The following is a 17,153-nucleotide window of genomic DNA, read 5'->3' on the forward strand; positions in this document are numbered from 1 at the left end:
TATGTTTATTTAAGAACATGCGTAATTTTTCTTCATTAAAACCCAATTAACGCTTCCAAATTTTAAGAAAAACTCATAAAATAGGTTCATCCTTCTATATATCTTCAACGTGCTTCTTGCAAAGAGAAAAGTGTTTTAGAATGTTTTTATTATTTTCAAAACTTGAGATATCGCATTTTCTCAACTCATCATTTTAAAAGTGCTCAACAAAGTAAAAAAAAAATTCTTTATTGAAAAATTCTTGAAATGCTTGGAACTAAAAATGAAGCACTGCGAAATTTTTCCAAAATATTTGCAGCTCAAAGATGAATGCGTAAAGAACTTTGAAAAAATAAATTGAGCGTCTTAGAGATGTTGCATTCGCCTGTAAAAGATTTGATATATTCATGTAAATATAAAACATACACGTTTGTTTTGGTCGTTTGACCAGAGTTCTTCTCTAACTTCAATCGGGATGGGATGAGTGAGTGAGAGGGTGAATAAATAAATAACACAATTTCGCGGGAAAGACAAGACGCTTGCTTCGGCATAAAAACCCTCACGGTGCAGAGGGAAAAGCCGAAGCAAGACAAGTGTTTATTAACTGCAAAACAGATCATCATAAACCAGGACAATACAGTCGCTGGTGCGTTCCTTGTCAACCAGATTGAATGATCATTCAATGATCTTAAGCCAACTTATCTAAGTCTCCATGAGAAACCGTGCTCCACAACTTCCACGCACTCGTGGAAGCAGGGAGTGGGGAGCGTCAAGGTGGCCCAATGCCGTGCAAACAGCGGTCCCGACGTCTCGGGAACCAACGCTGAAATGCAATGACGCTCGCCCAGGGAGACGCGACACCCCCGGCCCAACCGGAGGGTGAAGCACGTCTCCCCCGACCGTGTTAAACGGATAAATCTTAAAACTACGCGAGACGAAATGATCGACGCGCGTGTCTAAGGGAAACCTAACACGTCCTACCTATTCGAGCGCTCGAGACTAACTAACTTGCGCTGCGCCCTCACCGGCCAAGCGAACGTACGTAACTGCCGATTCGAGTATCGGCCCACGAATTTCTGACGTAGGCAATAAGTACGTAATTTGAATTACTATAACGTTGAACTACTCGTCGTGTGGAATAAGAAAGTAAATCTACTGTTGTGACTCTTTAGTCACCTTATACGTGGTAAATAGGTGCAACATACAAATATAACGAAACTAAAGTATTTGCTGTGATAAATTTACAAACTAATATAATAATAGTAAAGTGGCGCGAACAACGTTTATGTATTTAATTGACATTTATTTATGCGTTGTATAATTTCGGCGTATATATTTCTTGTACGGGATTTTCTCAACTTTTAAATTTCACGGCGACGACGGCATGATGCCAACATTTTGCACGCCAAATTGTTGGTTATGTAGAACTTCTTTCACCGGCGTCGTCACTTGCTATGTTGATAATATGTGAAACTGCTAATACCCCCCAACCCGGCCAGACTCGGCAAACTGTTACGAAAAATAACCCAGGGTTATCAGTCTTTATATATCCTCAGTCTACTCACTGCAGTTTATAGTGTACGCTTATAATTAGAAAAAAATTTATCAAGTCCGAACTTTATGTAACAAGTTGTGAATAGCTGTTTCATTCTATTTTAAACTTCAGAGTTGCAAAACTCTGCGACAGTCAGTTACGCTTCTTCACTACGTTGTGAATGAAGAGTTTTGTATTCGTATAAGTTGAGACCTTCCTTGAGTAAGTATTGTATTTAAATTACACGTAAGTTGAAAACTTCGCTCAAGTTTCCGCTGCGGTTTCTGTGTATATATACAGCAAATTATTTTCCATTCTGTTTTACGCATTTACTTTTTGAACAAATAATATTCCACCTTGTAACCGTAAATATGAGTATCCTTTCACTGTGGTCTGTACAAATTGAAAGTAAAAAAAATCCCGGCCGTCTTCAACTTTAATAAGATGATTTCTTTTTTTCCTGAACGAACTCTCGAGCCGTCACTAAATTTGCTCACAAGTAGACAGCAAGGCAGCCATTATTAATTCAGCCACCGTTGTGTATATAAATAAACATGTACTCATATAATTACTACCTGGAGTGACACGGCAAGATTGTTTTTTTTTTTTTAATCATACGGCAAAATGATCATTATTTGCGCCGAATCGTTTGAATAGTGACGGTGAGCATGAAATTGGATAACGACTTTATTGAGAGAGATTTTTTCCGTCGCACGTAACACTGATCAAATAAGGAATGGCCATTGTATTTCTCAAAGAACTATAATTTCAACCTGTGTATGATTAATCAGTCTGTGTTGGTTCTGAAATAAGCGCACAACCTAAAGATTTTGCCGATTGATACGTCTAATGTATGTATGTGTTGTTTACGTTGCTAAACGTCTTCATCCGACGTAAGTTTCAATGTTGATGAATCATGTAGAGAATCTCGTTGTATTTCTGCGTCCGGAAATACGCGTATTGTATGAATATGACCTACATATTATTTCCTTAACTACTAGAATATAAAATAGAAAAAATAATGCAAAACTCCAATTCTACCCGAAACCTAGAAATTTCAAAATACCAATTCATATGCGACGCGGTCGTATCTGCAATTACGGTATTGAAAACAAATTAGCTTCATTGGCAAAATTAAGGTCTCAAAAAGTATGCCCCTGTAAGTCAACAATTAGGATTTCCCCTGAACACTTGTCTCCTGTGTTCCTGCGTCGCGTTTTACCCAATTACTTGCTCACTAGAAATATTTGCTGCAAAGAAATATCAACGATGGTTGGCTGGTAGGCTACGCGCGATGTGTGGTGTCATACTACCGGCCGTGGCGCAAACTTTTCGGTGCGAATGTCCCATCACCTACAGTCACTCACACGCAGCATCGACTAATCACAGGCATATGTGGGTGCTACTCCGCTAAACGGTCAGGAAACGGAAAAATAGAAATGATCCCTATAAAAGTTGATATTTAATTGGCCGAATTGGTCCAACAGTGAGTTCTGGATAATTAGTATTTAACAATTATAAATACGATGGAATATCGAGTATTATTAGTATTATTAATAATATTATTATTAGGATATTTCTAAAAAAAAACTTCTTTTTTCCATTAAAATAACATGGGAACAAACATTTTTTCGCATTTGGAATTTTATTACTTGCCAACGACGGTTTGCACAGAACATCTAATGACATGTTTTACTATGGAATTGAATGCTCTACAAAAATGGTCTGACAAAAAATTTCTGTAAGTTACACCGTTTCGCCTGTATTTTAGTCTGGCCATTGATCTAAAATCACAAGCAACAGCGAAACAGTGCATATCACAGAAATTTTGCATCCGATCTTGTTTGTAGAGCATTGAATTCCCTGCAAAAATATGTATCGGACATTCATGTATATTGCTTCGTTACTGAGTTACAAAATTCAGAATGAAAGAAAAATCATTTTTCGCGTGTTAATCAAACGGAAAATGAAAATTCGCGTTCAGGAACTGCTATAATACTGAAATCTGCCCAACTCAACCAATTGCAATTTTCAAACAAGGTTACACACACGTGTTTTCCATATCAAAACGTAGATTTCGCGCAAAGCTCGTAATTTCAAAGCATAAGTACCGAGTGACTCCTCATAACGCTTCCGAATGGACTTTATTCGTACATCTCCCGGCGGTCCAATTATTCTTGAAACTTGCTGGGCATGCACACACATATTTTTGAGTACCTAAGGTACAAAACTACGTCGGTTTCTTGAGTGGGCTATGATAGTTTGACTTTGACACTCTTTTCCATCAAATGTAGAAAATTTTGTTTGATTCTTTTTTTTTCTCACTATTAAAACGGCCTGCTGGTGATTCAGATGCAAATTGTTGCTTCACACGTCAAGCATTCATTCCAAGTGTTACAATTAATTATGACGTAGTGTATCTCGTTTAAATGCATGTGTATGATTGGATTCGGGTTAAAATCGGGATCGACTTTTTATTCTAATGTAGATCATAATCGTCGATGTTGATAGTAAGAAAATAATAATCTGGTAAAGCTTAGATAATTTAAATAGTATTATGTATTTGTGTCGAATTATTCTTTCGCGATATAAATCCTGCATCGAGCTAACTCATTTCCAATTAGCAATCCGCCTGTGGACACTTCGTACCCTAGTTCAAAAATATTGTACTGGGATTTCATATTACAGCTATGCTATTATCTTATACGATTATCTGTATTGGCAAAGAAAACTGGACGCTTCAAGTGAGGGACATTAAGTTATTTTCATTCCGGTATTCCCGGTCCAGGCGAGAGGATATTGATACTTTACCATCCCGTAGTAGATTTTTTAATTACAGTGTTAGTGAGTCCCCGAGCTTTGTAAAAGTGGCACATTCCATGTAAATGAAAAGGATAATTACACGGAAATATTTCTTATGGATATCAGTACAATTCGCGAATGGTTTTGTAATTTAATACACGCATGCACTTTCAGCGCCATGATCCGTGGGGACGATATTTGCCGGATGAGTTTCGTGGCGTTACTAACGTCGGCGTTGCTAGCGTCGACCGAGGCATTCACTGCTCGTAATCTCATGTATCCCGGACGGACCGATCTTTTTGAATTATCCGTCATTCATCTCAACGACTTTCATGCCAGGTGAAAAAATTGTATTATATGTTTAAACACGCGTTCGATACGGATTAATTGTAAGTTTTGTTATTTTGATTTCATATAAGAGTATCGAGGCCTTGAAAAGTTTTATCCTCTTGTTCAGGGGACTTTGAAACTATTATGAACAGAACTTCATCATTATCGAAGGTATGAAATATTTTTGCGATGGAGAAAGAAATTGATCTGCTTCCCGTGCTTCATAATATCTATATAATATTAAAATAGTCGACGAAATGCAATCGAAGATGCCAACACTCTAGTAAACCAAACTTTTGATGAGGAACTTTATCAAAAAATTTCGTCCTATGAGATTCGATTAGACGATTAACTTTGAATCGCAAAATTATTTTAAATTACAACTCGTGTTCCAAAACTGAAAATACCCCATAAAATTTAATTCATACCACGGTATTTATCCAATGCTTCGTAGGATTGATCAAGTAGCCGGTGACTAAGTTACGAAGGTTTTCCTCTTGATATGGATATTTCAACAAATTTTAATTCATCCAAGAATTTCGGTTGTACTAATTTACTACAGTTTGTAATATTGGGATTACTTCGTCACTTCAACGTCGTCAACAAGAGACAACTCTATAACACTCTTCACAAACAGTAGGCCCGGTAGTAATTGTACCATTTCATTACTTATATTAGAGTCATATCCGCAAAGCTCTCCTGTCCATCACGTCACAAGTCTGTCTACCAAATTGTTAACTATTCCGATTCTTCAATCATCTACACGACTGAGTTAATAGAGATTGATAACGTCTTCAGGGTAGCATCAGTTCTTCAGTAACGACCGTGCGATAGTCGACCGATACTGAGCGCGGATTAATCATTGATCATATCCCGAGATCATCATCTGCTACAGTGGATCAGTAATGACCCTACTGAAGACGAAGGTTACATGGGCGGCTGGGTAAATAAACGAACGGAGGTCGATTTCTCAGGCGAGAGTGCGGGTACCAGCAGCGTCATCTGTCGCGATATCGTTTACTCATCGCGAGGCGCTCGACTTGCACAGGCTACGGCCAAGGTCAATATGGATGCCTGCGTACGTACGTTACGACCGACATTGAATACTCGTGACCGCCACGAGGCGGTCAGGAACGGCACGAGTCATCGACGCGCGAGAGGAAAACAGAGTCTCGGGAATGCAGTTACGCGTGACCTCTGTTCGAATTCATCGTTGAAGGGCACAGAGTGATCTAAAAAGATTATAGATCGTCGTTTTAGATTTCGCTTAGTAAATATGCAAGAGTACATACCTCAAGCTCAGCCGGTATTCACATTCAATATTCTCAAGCCGCCTTAAAAATGCTTCACACTAAACAAAACCAGTTCAAAGCTGCCTTGAGACTGTTTTGAAAATAAAAAGTAACTTTGAATATCCACTCTCGTCTCGGTCATCACACATTGGATAAGAAATACAACGTTTCGTTGGATCCTCAAACGAATCGCGTGAATAGCTTCTTTAACAAGCCGTAACAATAAACTTTTTCGTTGTTTCAGCTGGAGTAGGTGGTTCAGGAGAATTTTAACGTTGTGTTGGTGATGCGAACTTTTCAATTTGTCTTAATTCAAAAAAATACAAATAGTTTCTCTCGAACCCAACGACGTTCAGTGAAAAAGAATCTTAAAATCAAAAAGAACCAAATAATGAAATCGTTGAATCCCTGCAAATAATATTAAACATGAAAAAGTTATTAACGTATCCGACCACAAGAGTAGGGATTTTATTAAAAGTTTTATGCGGCACGCCACAGTTATTTATTAGCATTTTAATATTTCCACGAAAGAAGTTCCAAAACCGTTAATCCATACTCTGGCATATTCTCAACAGGTTTGTCCAAACTGGATCCACTTCAGGCACTTGTTACGAGGGATACGAGGACGAATGCGTTGGCGGTATAGCGAGGGTGTACACAGCTACAAATCAGCTCGTGAACGAAAGACCGAATGCAATTTTCCTCAATGCCGGTGACAATTTTCAAGGCACACTTTGGTACAACGTGCATGGGTGGAACGTCACGGCAACGTTTATGAACATGTTACCACATGACGCTATGGTAATTAGCACATTGAAGACGCAATTTTGTGACAAATTCGCGATTTTACACGAGATACATGATAAATAGTTAAAGCCTATGAGCCACGGTACGAGATTGCCATACCGCACATTAATCCATGGTTATAAACCGCACGTGTTAATTATCTAATTCACTCGAATAACACGTGATTTAAGAATATGTCGATTAACATCACTAATTACTCATGGGCGATTAGGAATCATGAGGTATAAGTTCTAATCGTTGATCCATCAGCTTTGAGTGAAATGGATTGTTTAAAGACACTACGATGCCGTGCTGGAGGTTTTCCGAAACAAATGATTTCTGCAGTCTTTTATACTCTGGCTGTTAGGCGGCGATTTGTGTAACGATTAGATTAATGTGGATATGAATAGCTGTAACTGTACTAAGGAAAATCCAATTGAACTTTATCACTCACGTTATGGAACACAATTTGTATTAAATTTATGGTTTTCTAGTTTTCTAATAGCATATAATATCTAATATAATATCACAGAAGCCATTGTTCAAAAATTGAACAAATGTTGAATAATAGTAGTGTCATGAATGATGAATAGCTGTAGTAACGGATTACAACGCATGTATTTGGACCGTTAATATAATCCCAATGAATTACATCACTTCCAAAACGTGTTTCAGGTGCTAAACTCTTGAGCGATAATAAATCATTGTATTACCGGAGTTGTACAGAATTCTGACATGTTTAGGTGTTATAAAAGTTATTTATCGATCGGATTTATCTTATCATGACATTTATCAAACATGTGCCACATTATGTTCAACATCTTACAGTTAGGAATCAATTACGTTTGTCTTGTTTGTGTGTTTTACAGTTGTTTGTCCCGCAATACAATTCACTACATCTACTACGTAGTTAGTCTGATACGATAATACATTTCTAAACCCGAGAAGACTGAGTTTTAATGAACTGTGAATGCTTGAATATAATTATATTTTGTCAACACAGCTGTACCATGCGGAGGTTATTTTTCTCATATCAAACTGAAAAAAAGACACTCAACCAAACTATCATTTTCATATGCTCACCAACGACAGTAATGATGGCATGACGAAAATCGAATGTCATGATGATAAGTTGAAAATTGTATCCGAGGTTTTTATTGAATTTAGTCGGAAAGAAGTTCAAGATTTTACATCACAGTGAAACGGCGATATAGCCTAAAGGTAGCAATACGTGGTAGGTGCGAGATCGTCTTAATAAAGTTTATTGCCGCAGAGTATCGGCATCAAAATTATGTATCTATGTTTACGGTATATGATGTCATGGAACTTCTCTTCATTCAGACTCTTGGAAATCACGAGTTTGACAACAGGATCGCTGGCGTAGTGCCTTTTCTGGAAATGCTCACCACTCCGGTCGTCGTTACAAATATCGACGATAGTGAAGAACCGGATATCCAAGGATTGTACACCAATAGCACGATTGTTGAACGAAATGGAACTCAGATAGGAATAATCGGAGTAATACTCTCGACAACTAACGTGAGCATCCAAACTCCTAACTATTGTTTCAGGTCCCTCACTTTCAGTCTTGAAGGTTTTCTTTTAATGAACTGTTGTGATATTTGGGAGGGCCTTTTAGAAACACTGTATACACTTTCACCACGTCGGTTAATAAGCATTTGGCAGTGACAGTTTTCTTGAGACACTCGCGTTCTTCAATGACGGTCCCTTCCAAGGTGCATGACTCTTCACTAGAATTTGTTCATCCGTAGACTCTCGCAAGCACGGAGAAGCTGGCTTTTTGGGATGAAATTGAGACCGTGAATGATGAAGCGGCGAGACTAAAGGCACAGGGGATTGAAATCATCATTGTTCTAAGTCACTGCGGTCTGGATGTGGACAGAGAATTAGCTGCTAATTGTCCAAACGTTGACCTCATTGTCGGTGGCCACTCTCACACTTTTCTCTACTCAGGTGCGACATACGTAATTAATTTTTGAGACTGACGCACATAATATGTCACCTCATTGCTAAAACTGTCACGATTTCAGGAACTTCGCCCAGTTCCGACGTTGCCGAGGATGAGTATCCGGTCGTGGTGGTCCAGGAAGACACTCAAAGGACGGTACTCATCGTTCAGGCTTATGCTTATACCAAGTAGGGTTATTTGTCAAAACTTATCCGTATCTTAAGCCCATTAGGACTTGATTAGTAGCAACAACCGCGATCATTGACAATTTCAGATACCTGGGCAACATCAGCGTTTGGTTCGACGCTGATGGTGAAGTCTACGACTGGGAAGGGAATCCTATTCTACTCGACAGCTCCATCGAAGAAGGTAGGCTCCTTCATCTCTCCATTCATTGTTCCGGTCATAATAAGAGTGGGGGTGATCTTCAAGCTCACGATTGTTGCTACAGATCCTGACGTACTGGCTGCCCTAGTACCGTGGCAAGTGGCGGTTGACGAGTTGGGCGACACAACGGTTGGAACGACCAAGGTCCGACTTTACAAAAATTGCAGATACGGAGAGTGTAATGTGGGAAATTTAATTACCGACGCCATGGTTGATGCTGTGAGTAAGCCACTGTAATTAGGAAAATTACTCATTATATTTGACTATTCAAAATGGCAGATTTTACTCTTTCATGACGTTAATAGTACGTAGGTTTAGCTGAGAACAGTACTTACTGGACTTACGCTGCAATAGCTTGTATAAACGCCGGAGGGATTCGGAGCACCATAGAAGACACAACCGGCGAAATTACGTATGCCGATGCTGTGACTAGCCAACCCTTCGAGAACACTTGGGACGTGGTGGAGCTACAAGGCTCTGATTTACTCCAGGTAAAATAGTGTCCTTCGGACAAACTGTGAAGGTTCATGCAAGCTATTTCATAATTCCAAGTAATATAAATTACAAGTCAGGCGACAATTGTTACAAAAATGATAAAGCAAGCGACGTTTACGACGTTACCATTTTTGATCAGGTGTTAGAGGCGGGTGTAGCCACAAGCTATAGCGATACCGAGTTCGTCGGTATAGGATTTTTGCAGTGGTCTGGACTGAAGGTGACGTTCAACTTGTCGAATGAGGCGTACTCGAGAGTGACCGAATTGAAAGTGAGGTGAGTCCCATTCCGAGCAATGTACGCCACTTATTTTTAATGATATGAATCGATCTGCAATTCCTTTTCGTTCAAAGGTGCCGCGAATGTGAAGTGCCGACTTATGAAGGCGTCGACCTGGACGAATGGTATCGTATTGTCGTCGTGTCATTTCTAGTCACAGGAGGCGACGGTCACACGGTTCTGGCTACTCAGCATCGCAACCACGAAGTTGGGACACGAGACATAGATCTCTACGTGAAATACTTAGGGAAGATGAGCCCCATTATTTTGGGGACTGAGGGTCGCATGACTTTGGAAGGGACGTGGAGTGGTTAGCCAACAGCAGGGACCACTTTCCTGATGAAAACACCCACCCCGAGAATTAAAAGCATGATATGAACGGCACACTTTCTTCCCCTCCTTCACCGACCTCATCGTTTTCATAGATTTTTTGTACTGTTTCACATCGTGGAACAACGTGACACTCTTCGTATCTTGTACGAGCATTTTCATATCCATTTTTATGTTTATTTAAGAATATGCGTAATTTTTCTTCATTAAAACCCAATTACCGCTTCCAAATTTTAAGAAAAACTCATAAAATAGGTTTATCCTTCTATATATCTTCAACGTGCTTCTTGCAAAGAGAAAAGTGTTTCAGAATGTTTCTATTATTTTAAAAACTTGAGATATCGCATTTTCTTAACTCATCATTTTAAAAGTGCTCAACAAAGCCAAAAAAAAATTCTTTATTGGAAAATTCTTGAAATGCTTGGAACTAAAAATGAAGCACTGCGAAATTTTTCCAAAATATTTGCAGCTCAAAGATGAATGCGTAAAGAACTTTGAAAAAATAAATTGAGCGTCTTAGAGATGTTGCATTCGCCTGTAAAAGATTTGATATATTCATGTAAATATAAAACATACACGTTTATGGATTTAATTGACATTTATTTATGCGTTGTATAATTTCGGCGTATATATTTCTTGTACGGGATTTTCTCAACTTTTTAATTTCACGGCGACGACGGCATGATGCCAACGTTTTGCACGCCAAATTGTTGGTTATGTAGAACTTCTTTCACCGGCGTCGTCACTTGCTATGTTGATAATATGTGAAACTGCTAATACCCCCCAACCCGGCCAGACTCGGCAAACTGTTACGAAAAATAACCCAGGGTTATCAGGCTTTATATATCCTCAGTCTACTCACTGCAGTTTATAGTGTACGCTTATAATTAGAAAAAAATTTATTAAGTCCGAACTTTATGTAACAAGTTGTGAATAGCTGTTTCATTCTATTTTAAACTTCAGAGTTGCAAAACTCTGCGACAGTCAGTTACGCTTCTTCACTACGTTGTGAATGAAGAGTTTTGTATTCGTATAAGTTGAGACCTTCCTTGAGTAAGTATTGTATTTAAATTACACGTAAGTTGAAAACTTCGCTCAAGTTTCCGCTGCGGTTTCTGTGTATATATACAGCAAATTATTTTCCATTCTGTTTTACGCATTTACTTTTTGAACAAATAATATTCCACCTTGTAACCGTAAATATGAGTATCCTTTCACTGTGGTCTGTACAAATTGAAAGTAAAAAAAATCCCGGCCGTCTTCAACTTTAATAAGATGATTTCTTTTTTTCCTGAACGAACTCTCGAGCCGTCACTAAATTTGCTCACAAGTAGACAGCAAGGCAGCCATTATTAATTCAGCCACCGTTGTGTATATAAATAAACATGTACTCATATAATTACTACCTGGAGTGACACGGCAAGATTGTTTTTTTTTTTTTAATCATACGGCAAAATGATCATTATTTGCGCCGAATCGTTTGAATAGTGACGGTGAGCATGAAATTGGATAACGACTTTATTGAGAGAGATTTTTTCCGTCGCACGTAACACTGATCAAATAAGGAATGGCCATTGTATTTCTCAAAGAACTATAATTTCAACCTGTGTATGATTAATCAGTCTGTGTTGGTTCTGAAATAAGCGCACAACCTAAAGATTTTGCCGATTGATAGGACAATTATCCTATGAAACATGGAATCTACGACAGTTCAAGACCGGTTCTGAAGTCCACGGCTGTAACAAACTATGAAAAAATTGTGCTCATTTCGATCTCCAGTGTTAGATTACGTCTTATATTTATTACCTAACTTCCCTACTTTTTAAATTAAAATAGAAATTTTTATTACTTTTATATTTAGTGTAAATTAGATGGCTTCATGTTCGGAACAAGGGAAAAGATTGTCAGGTGTATTATTTTTAGAATTGAAGATTTCAGGCAAAATTCATTTAAGTTCTTCTCTTTTATATGAATAATCGCTTTATCCTCATCCCAGTTTTGATATGATCAAATTATCGCAGATTATGCAATGTTTATGCAACAAATGAATATTCATAAGTATAAGCAAGAGAAGCGACAAAGATAAAAGTTGCAGTGCCTTAAACTCATTGCTGAGCATATCACTCCTCGTTAGAGGAATCTGTAAGCCAATCTAAATATTCCGCGTCGCATTCAGGCTCAGATTTACGTGTCTCAAGTTTTAGGCACGATTTCGATCCACAAAATATCCGTACCAACGCATATTTAATGTATTCATATTTGCAGTATATACATATTCGTGCATCTACTTCGACACTGTACGCAATAAAAACCGAATCGTCATCTTTACACCCATTTTGAATTCACCTAGCTTCAATGATTCGACCGCGGTGAAGATTTTACCTCGAGTGCATGTCGTTCGTGTGAAGAATATGCAGTTGCAAAGCTTCGCCAGTGGCTCGGGGCACGGTGGCTGCTGACGCAGGTCCTGCAGCATTCAGGATGAGCAGGAAAGCCGCTGAGAGACCCAGGATGTTGTAAACCGTCATTTTCAGCACACGAGGGTAGACCGTGCTTCTATCACCAGTCACTTTAAACGTAAACTAACGACGATGATGACAGTCACTTACTTGATCGATCAAGCTTGATTAGTCGATAAGCGAGGGCCGGAAAGGCGAGAAACAGAGGTGCGAGTGACAACCGCCTCGAAATAACATGGGAACAAACATTTTTTCGCATTTGGAATTTTATTACTTACCAACGACGGTTTGCACAGAACATCTAATGACATGTTTTACTATGGAATTGAATGCTCTACAAAAATGGTCTGACAAAAAATTTCTGTAAGTTACACCGTTTCGCCTGTATTTTAGTCTGGCCATTGATCTAAAATCACAAGCAACAGCGAAACAGTGCATATCACAGAAATTTTGCATCCGATCTTGTTTGTAGAGCATTGAATTCCCTGCAAAAATATGTATCGGACATTCATGTATATTGCTTCGTTACTGAGTTACAAAACTTAGAATGAAAGAAAAATCATTTTTCGCGTGTTAATCAAACGGAAAATGAAAATTGGCGTTCAGGAACTGCTATATATTAAGGGTAGGAGATACTGAAATCTGCCCATCTCAACCAATTGCAATCTTCAAACAAGGTTACACACACGTGTTTTCCATATCAAAACGTAGATTTTGCGCAAAGCTCGTAATTTCAAAGCATAAGTACCGAGTGACTCCTCATAACGCTTCCGAATGGACTTTATTCGTACATCTCCCGGCGGTCCAATTATTCTTGAAACTTGCTGGGCATGCACACACATATTTTTGAGTACCTAAGGTACAAAACTACGTCGGTTTCTTGAGTGGGCTATGATACTTTGATTTTGACACTCTTTTCCATTAAATGTGAAAAATTTCATTTGTTTCTTTTTTTTTTCTCACTATTAAAAAGGCCTTCTGGTGATTCTGATGCAAATTGTTTCTTCACACGTCAAGCATTCATTCCAAGTGTTACAATTAATTATGACGTAGTGTATCTCGTTTAAATGCATGTGTATGATTGGATTCGGGTTAAAATCGGGATCGACTTTTTATTCTAATGTAGATCATAATCGTCGATGTTGATAGTAAGAAAATAATAATCTGGTAAAGCTTAGATAATTTAAATAGTATTATGTATTTGTGTCGAATTATTCTTTCGCGATATAAATCCTGCATCGAGCTAACTCATTTCCAATTAGCAATCCGCCTGTGGACACTTCGTACCCTAGTTCGAAAAAATATTGTACTGGGATTTCATATTACAGCTATGCTATTATCTTATACGATTATCTGTATTGGCAAAGAAAACTGGACGCTTCAAGTGAGGGACATTAAGTTATTTTCATTCCGGTATTCCCGGTCCAGGCGAGAGGATATTGATACTTTACCATCCCGTAGTAGATTTTTTAATTACAGTGTTAGTGAGTCCCCGAGCTTTGTAAAAGTGGCACATTCCATGTAAATGAAAAGGTTAATTACACGGAAATATTTCTCATGGATATCAGTACAATTCGCGAATGGTTTTGTAATTTAATACACGCATGCACTTTCAGCGCCATGATCCGTGGGGACGATATTTGCCGGATGAGTTTCGTGGCGTTACTAACGTCGGCGTTGCTAGCGTCGACCGAGGCATTCACTGCTCGTAATCTCATGTATCCCGGACGGACCGATCTTTTTGAATTATCCGTCATTCATCTCAACGACTTTCATGCCAGGTGAAAAAATTGTATTATATGTTTAAACACGCGTTCGATACGGATTAATTGTAAGTTTTGTTATTTTGATTTCATATAAGAGTATCGAGGCCTTGAAAAGTTTTATCCTCTTGTTCAGGGGACTTTGAAACTATTATGAACAGAACTTCATCATTATCGAAGGTATAAAATATTTTTGCGATGGAGAAAGAAATTGATCTGCTTCCCGTGCTTCATAATATCTATATAATATCAAAATAGTCGACGAAATGCAATCGAAGATGCCAACACTCTAGTAAACCAAACTTTTGATGAGGAACTTTATCAAAAAATTTCGTCCTATGAGATTCGATTAGACGATTAACTTTGAATCGCGAAATTATTTTAAATTACAACTCGTGTTCCAAAACTGAAAATATCCCATAAAATTTAATTCATGCCACGGTATTTATCCAATGCTTCGTAGGATTGATAAAGTAGCCGGTGACTAAGTTACGGTTTCCCTCTCGATATGGATATTTCAACCAATTTTATAATTCATCCAAGAATTTCAGTAGTACTAAGTTACTACAGTTTGTAATATTGGGATTACATCGTCACATCTGTAATGTATACATCAACGTTGTCTACAAAAGAGACGACTCTATATCATCCTTCACAACAGTAAGCCTGATTGTAATTGTACCATTCCATTGCCGAGATCAGAATCATGTCCGAAAAGATTTCATGTTCACCACACATCTTAACTCTATTTACCATATTGGTAACCGGTCTGAATCTTGTATTTCTAGCCCGATCGACTTATTGGAGATTGATAGGAGTCTTCAGGTAGCATCAGTTCTTCGGTATCGGCCGTGCGATAATCGACCGATACCGAGCGCGGGTTAATCATTGATCATATCCCGAAATCATCATCTGCTACAGTGGATCAGTAATGACCCTACTGAAGACATGGTTGACATGGGCGGCTGGGTGAATAAATGAGCGGGGGCTACATTCTCAGGCGAGAGCGCAGATACCAGCAACGCCATCTGTCGCGATATCGTTCACTCAGTGTGGGGCGCTCGACTTGAACAGACTAGAGCCAAGGCCAATATGAATGGTTGCGTACGTACGTTACGACCGACGTTGAATACTCGTGATCGCCACGAGGCGGTCAGGAACGGCACGAGTCATCAAGGCGCGAGTTTCTTCAGCTGGGGGGACCAGGAAAACAGAGTGGCGGGAATGCAGTTACACGTGACCCTTATTTAAATTCTTTGATAGTTTTCTCTCGAATCTATGGACATTAAGTAGAAAAAAATCTCAAAATGATAGATAAACAAGTAATTAAATTGTTGAATCCCTGCAAATACTAGCAGGTATAGCGAGGGTGTTCACAGCTACAAATCAGCTCGTGAACGAAAGACCGAATGCAATTTTCCTCAATGCCGGTGACAAATTTCAAGGCATACTTTGGTACAACGTGCATGGGTGGAACGTCACGGCAACTTTTATGAACATGTTACCACATGACGCTATGGTAATTAGCACATTGAAGACGCAATTTTGTGAGAAATTCGCGATTTTAGACGAGATACATGATAAATAGTTGAAACCTGTGAGCCACGGCACGAGATTGCCATACCGCACATTAATCCATGGTTATAAACCGCACGTGTTAATTATCTAATTCACTCGAATAACACGTGATTTAAGAATATGTAGATTAACAACACTAATTAGTGATGGACGATTAGGAATCATGAGGTATCAGTTCTAATCGTTGATCCATCAGCTTTGAGTGAAATGGATTATTTAAAGACACTACGATACCGTGCTGGAGGCTTTCCGAAACAAATGATTTCTGCAGTTTTTTATACTCTGGCTGTTAGGCGGCGATTTGTGTAACGATTAGATTAATGTGGATATGAATAGCTGTAACTGTATTAAGGAAAATCCAATTGAACTTTATCACTCATAATATGGAACACAATTTGTATTAAATTTATGGTTTTCTAGTTTTCTATTAGCATATAATATCTAATATAATATCACAGAAGCCATTGTTCAAAAAGTGAACAAAAGTTAACTAATAGTAGTATCACGAATGATAAATAGCTGTAGTAACGGATTAGAACACATGAATTTGGACCGTTTATATAATCCCAATGAATTATATCACTTCCAAAACGTGTTTCAGGTGCTGAACTCTTAAGCGATAAGAAATCATTGCTTTACCTGAGTTGTACAGAGTTCTGACATGTTTAGGTGTTATAAAAGTTATTTATCGATTGGATTTATTTCATCATGAAGCTATATCCAACATGTGCCACATTATGTTCAACATCTTACAGTTAGGAATCAATTACGTTTGTCTTGTTTGTGTGTTTTACAGTTGTCTCTCCTGCAATAAAATTCGCTACATCTACTACGTAGTTAGTCTGATACGATAATACATTTCCAAACCGGAGAAGACTGAGTTTTAATGAACTATGAATGCTTGAATATAATTATATTTTGTCAACACAGCTGTACCATGCGGAGGTTATTTTTCTCATATCAAACTGAGAAAAAGACTCTCAACCAAACTATCATTTTCATATGCTCACCAACGACAGTAATGATGGCATGACGAAAATCGAATGTCATGATGATAAGTTGAAAATTGTATCCGAGGTTTTTATTGAATTTAGTCGGAAAGAAGTTCAAGATTTTATATCACAGAGAAACGGCGATATAGCCTGAAGGTAGCAATACGTGGTACGTGCG

At 38.4% G+C, this 17,153-nt stretch overlaps 2 protein-coding genes across 5 annotated transcripts in view; one reads left to right on the forward strand and one right to left on the reverse strand.

Moving 5' to 3' along the window:
• LOC124224635 (protein 5NUC) overlaps positions 1–17,153 on the reverse strand; it is a 58,777-nt gene that overhangs the window by 20,339 nt on the left and 21,285 nt on the right. The window lies entirely within an intron of this gene.
• On the forward strand, positions 1,561–17,124 carry LOC124224636 (apyrase-like). 2 transcript variants are annotated; one of them, XR_006884912.2, is made up of 13 exons: positions 1,561–1,735; positions 4,490–4,654; positions 6,513–6,738; positions 8,065–8,262; positions 8,496–8,697; positions 8,775–8,880; positions 8,967–9,061; positions 9,144–9,298; positions 9,385–9,570; positions 9,714–9,850; positions 9,928–11,236; positions 14,259–14,423; positions 15,194–17,124. XR_006884912.2 is itself a non-coding variant. In XM_046636626.2 (11 exons), exons 2-11 carry the CDS (start codon positions 4,494–4,496, stop codon positions 10,166–10,168), a joined length of 1,707 nt encoding a protein of 568 aa, XP_046492582.1. In that variant the 5' UTR covers positions 1,561–1,735; positions 4,490–4,493; the 3' UTR covers positions 10,169–11,582. The 2 variants fall into 2 exon arrangements, 1 of the variants encoding a protein (XP_046492582.1); XM_046636626.2 differs by lacking the exons at positions 14,259–14,423; positions 15,194–17,124 and having other exon boundaries at positions 9,928–11,582.

The sequence above is a fragment of the Neodiprion pinetum genome, chromosome 1 (assembly GCF_021155775.2).
Source record: "Neodiprion pinetum isolate iyNeoPine1 chromosome 1, iyNeoPine1.2, whole genome shotgun sequence".
Taxonomy (NCBI): Eukaryota; Metazoa; Arthropoda; class Insecta; order Hymenoptera; family Diprionidae; genus Neodiprion; species Neodiprion pinetum.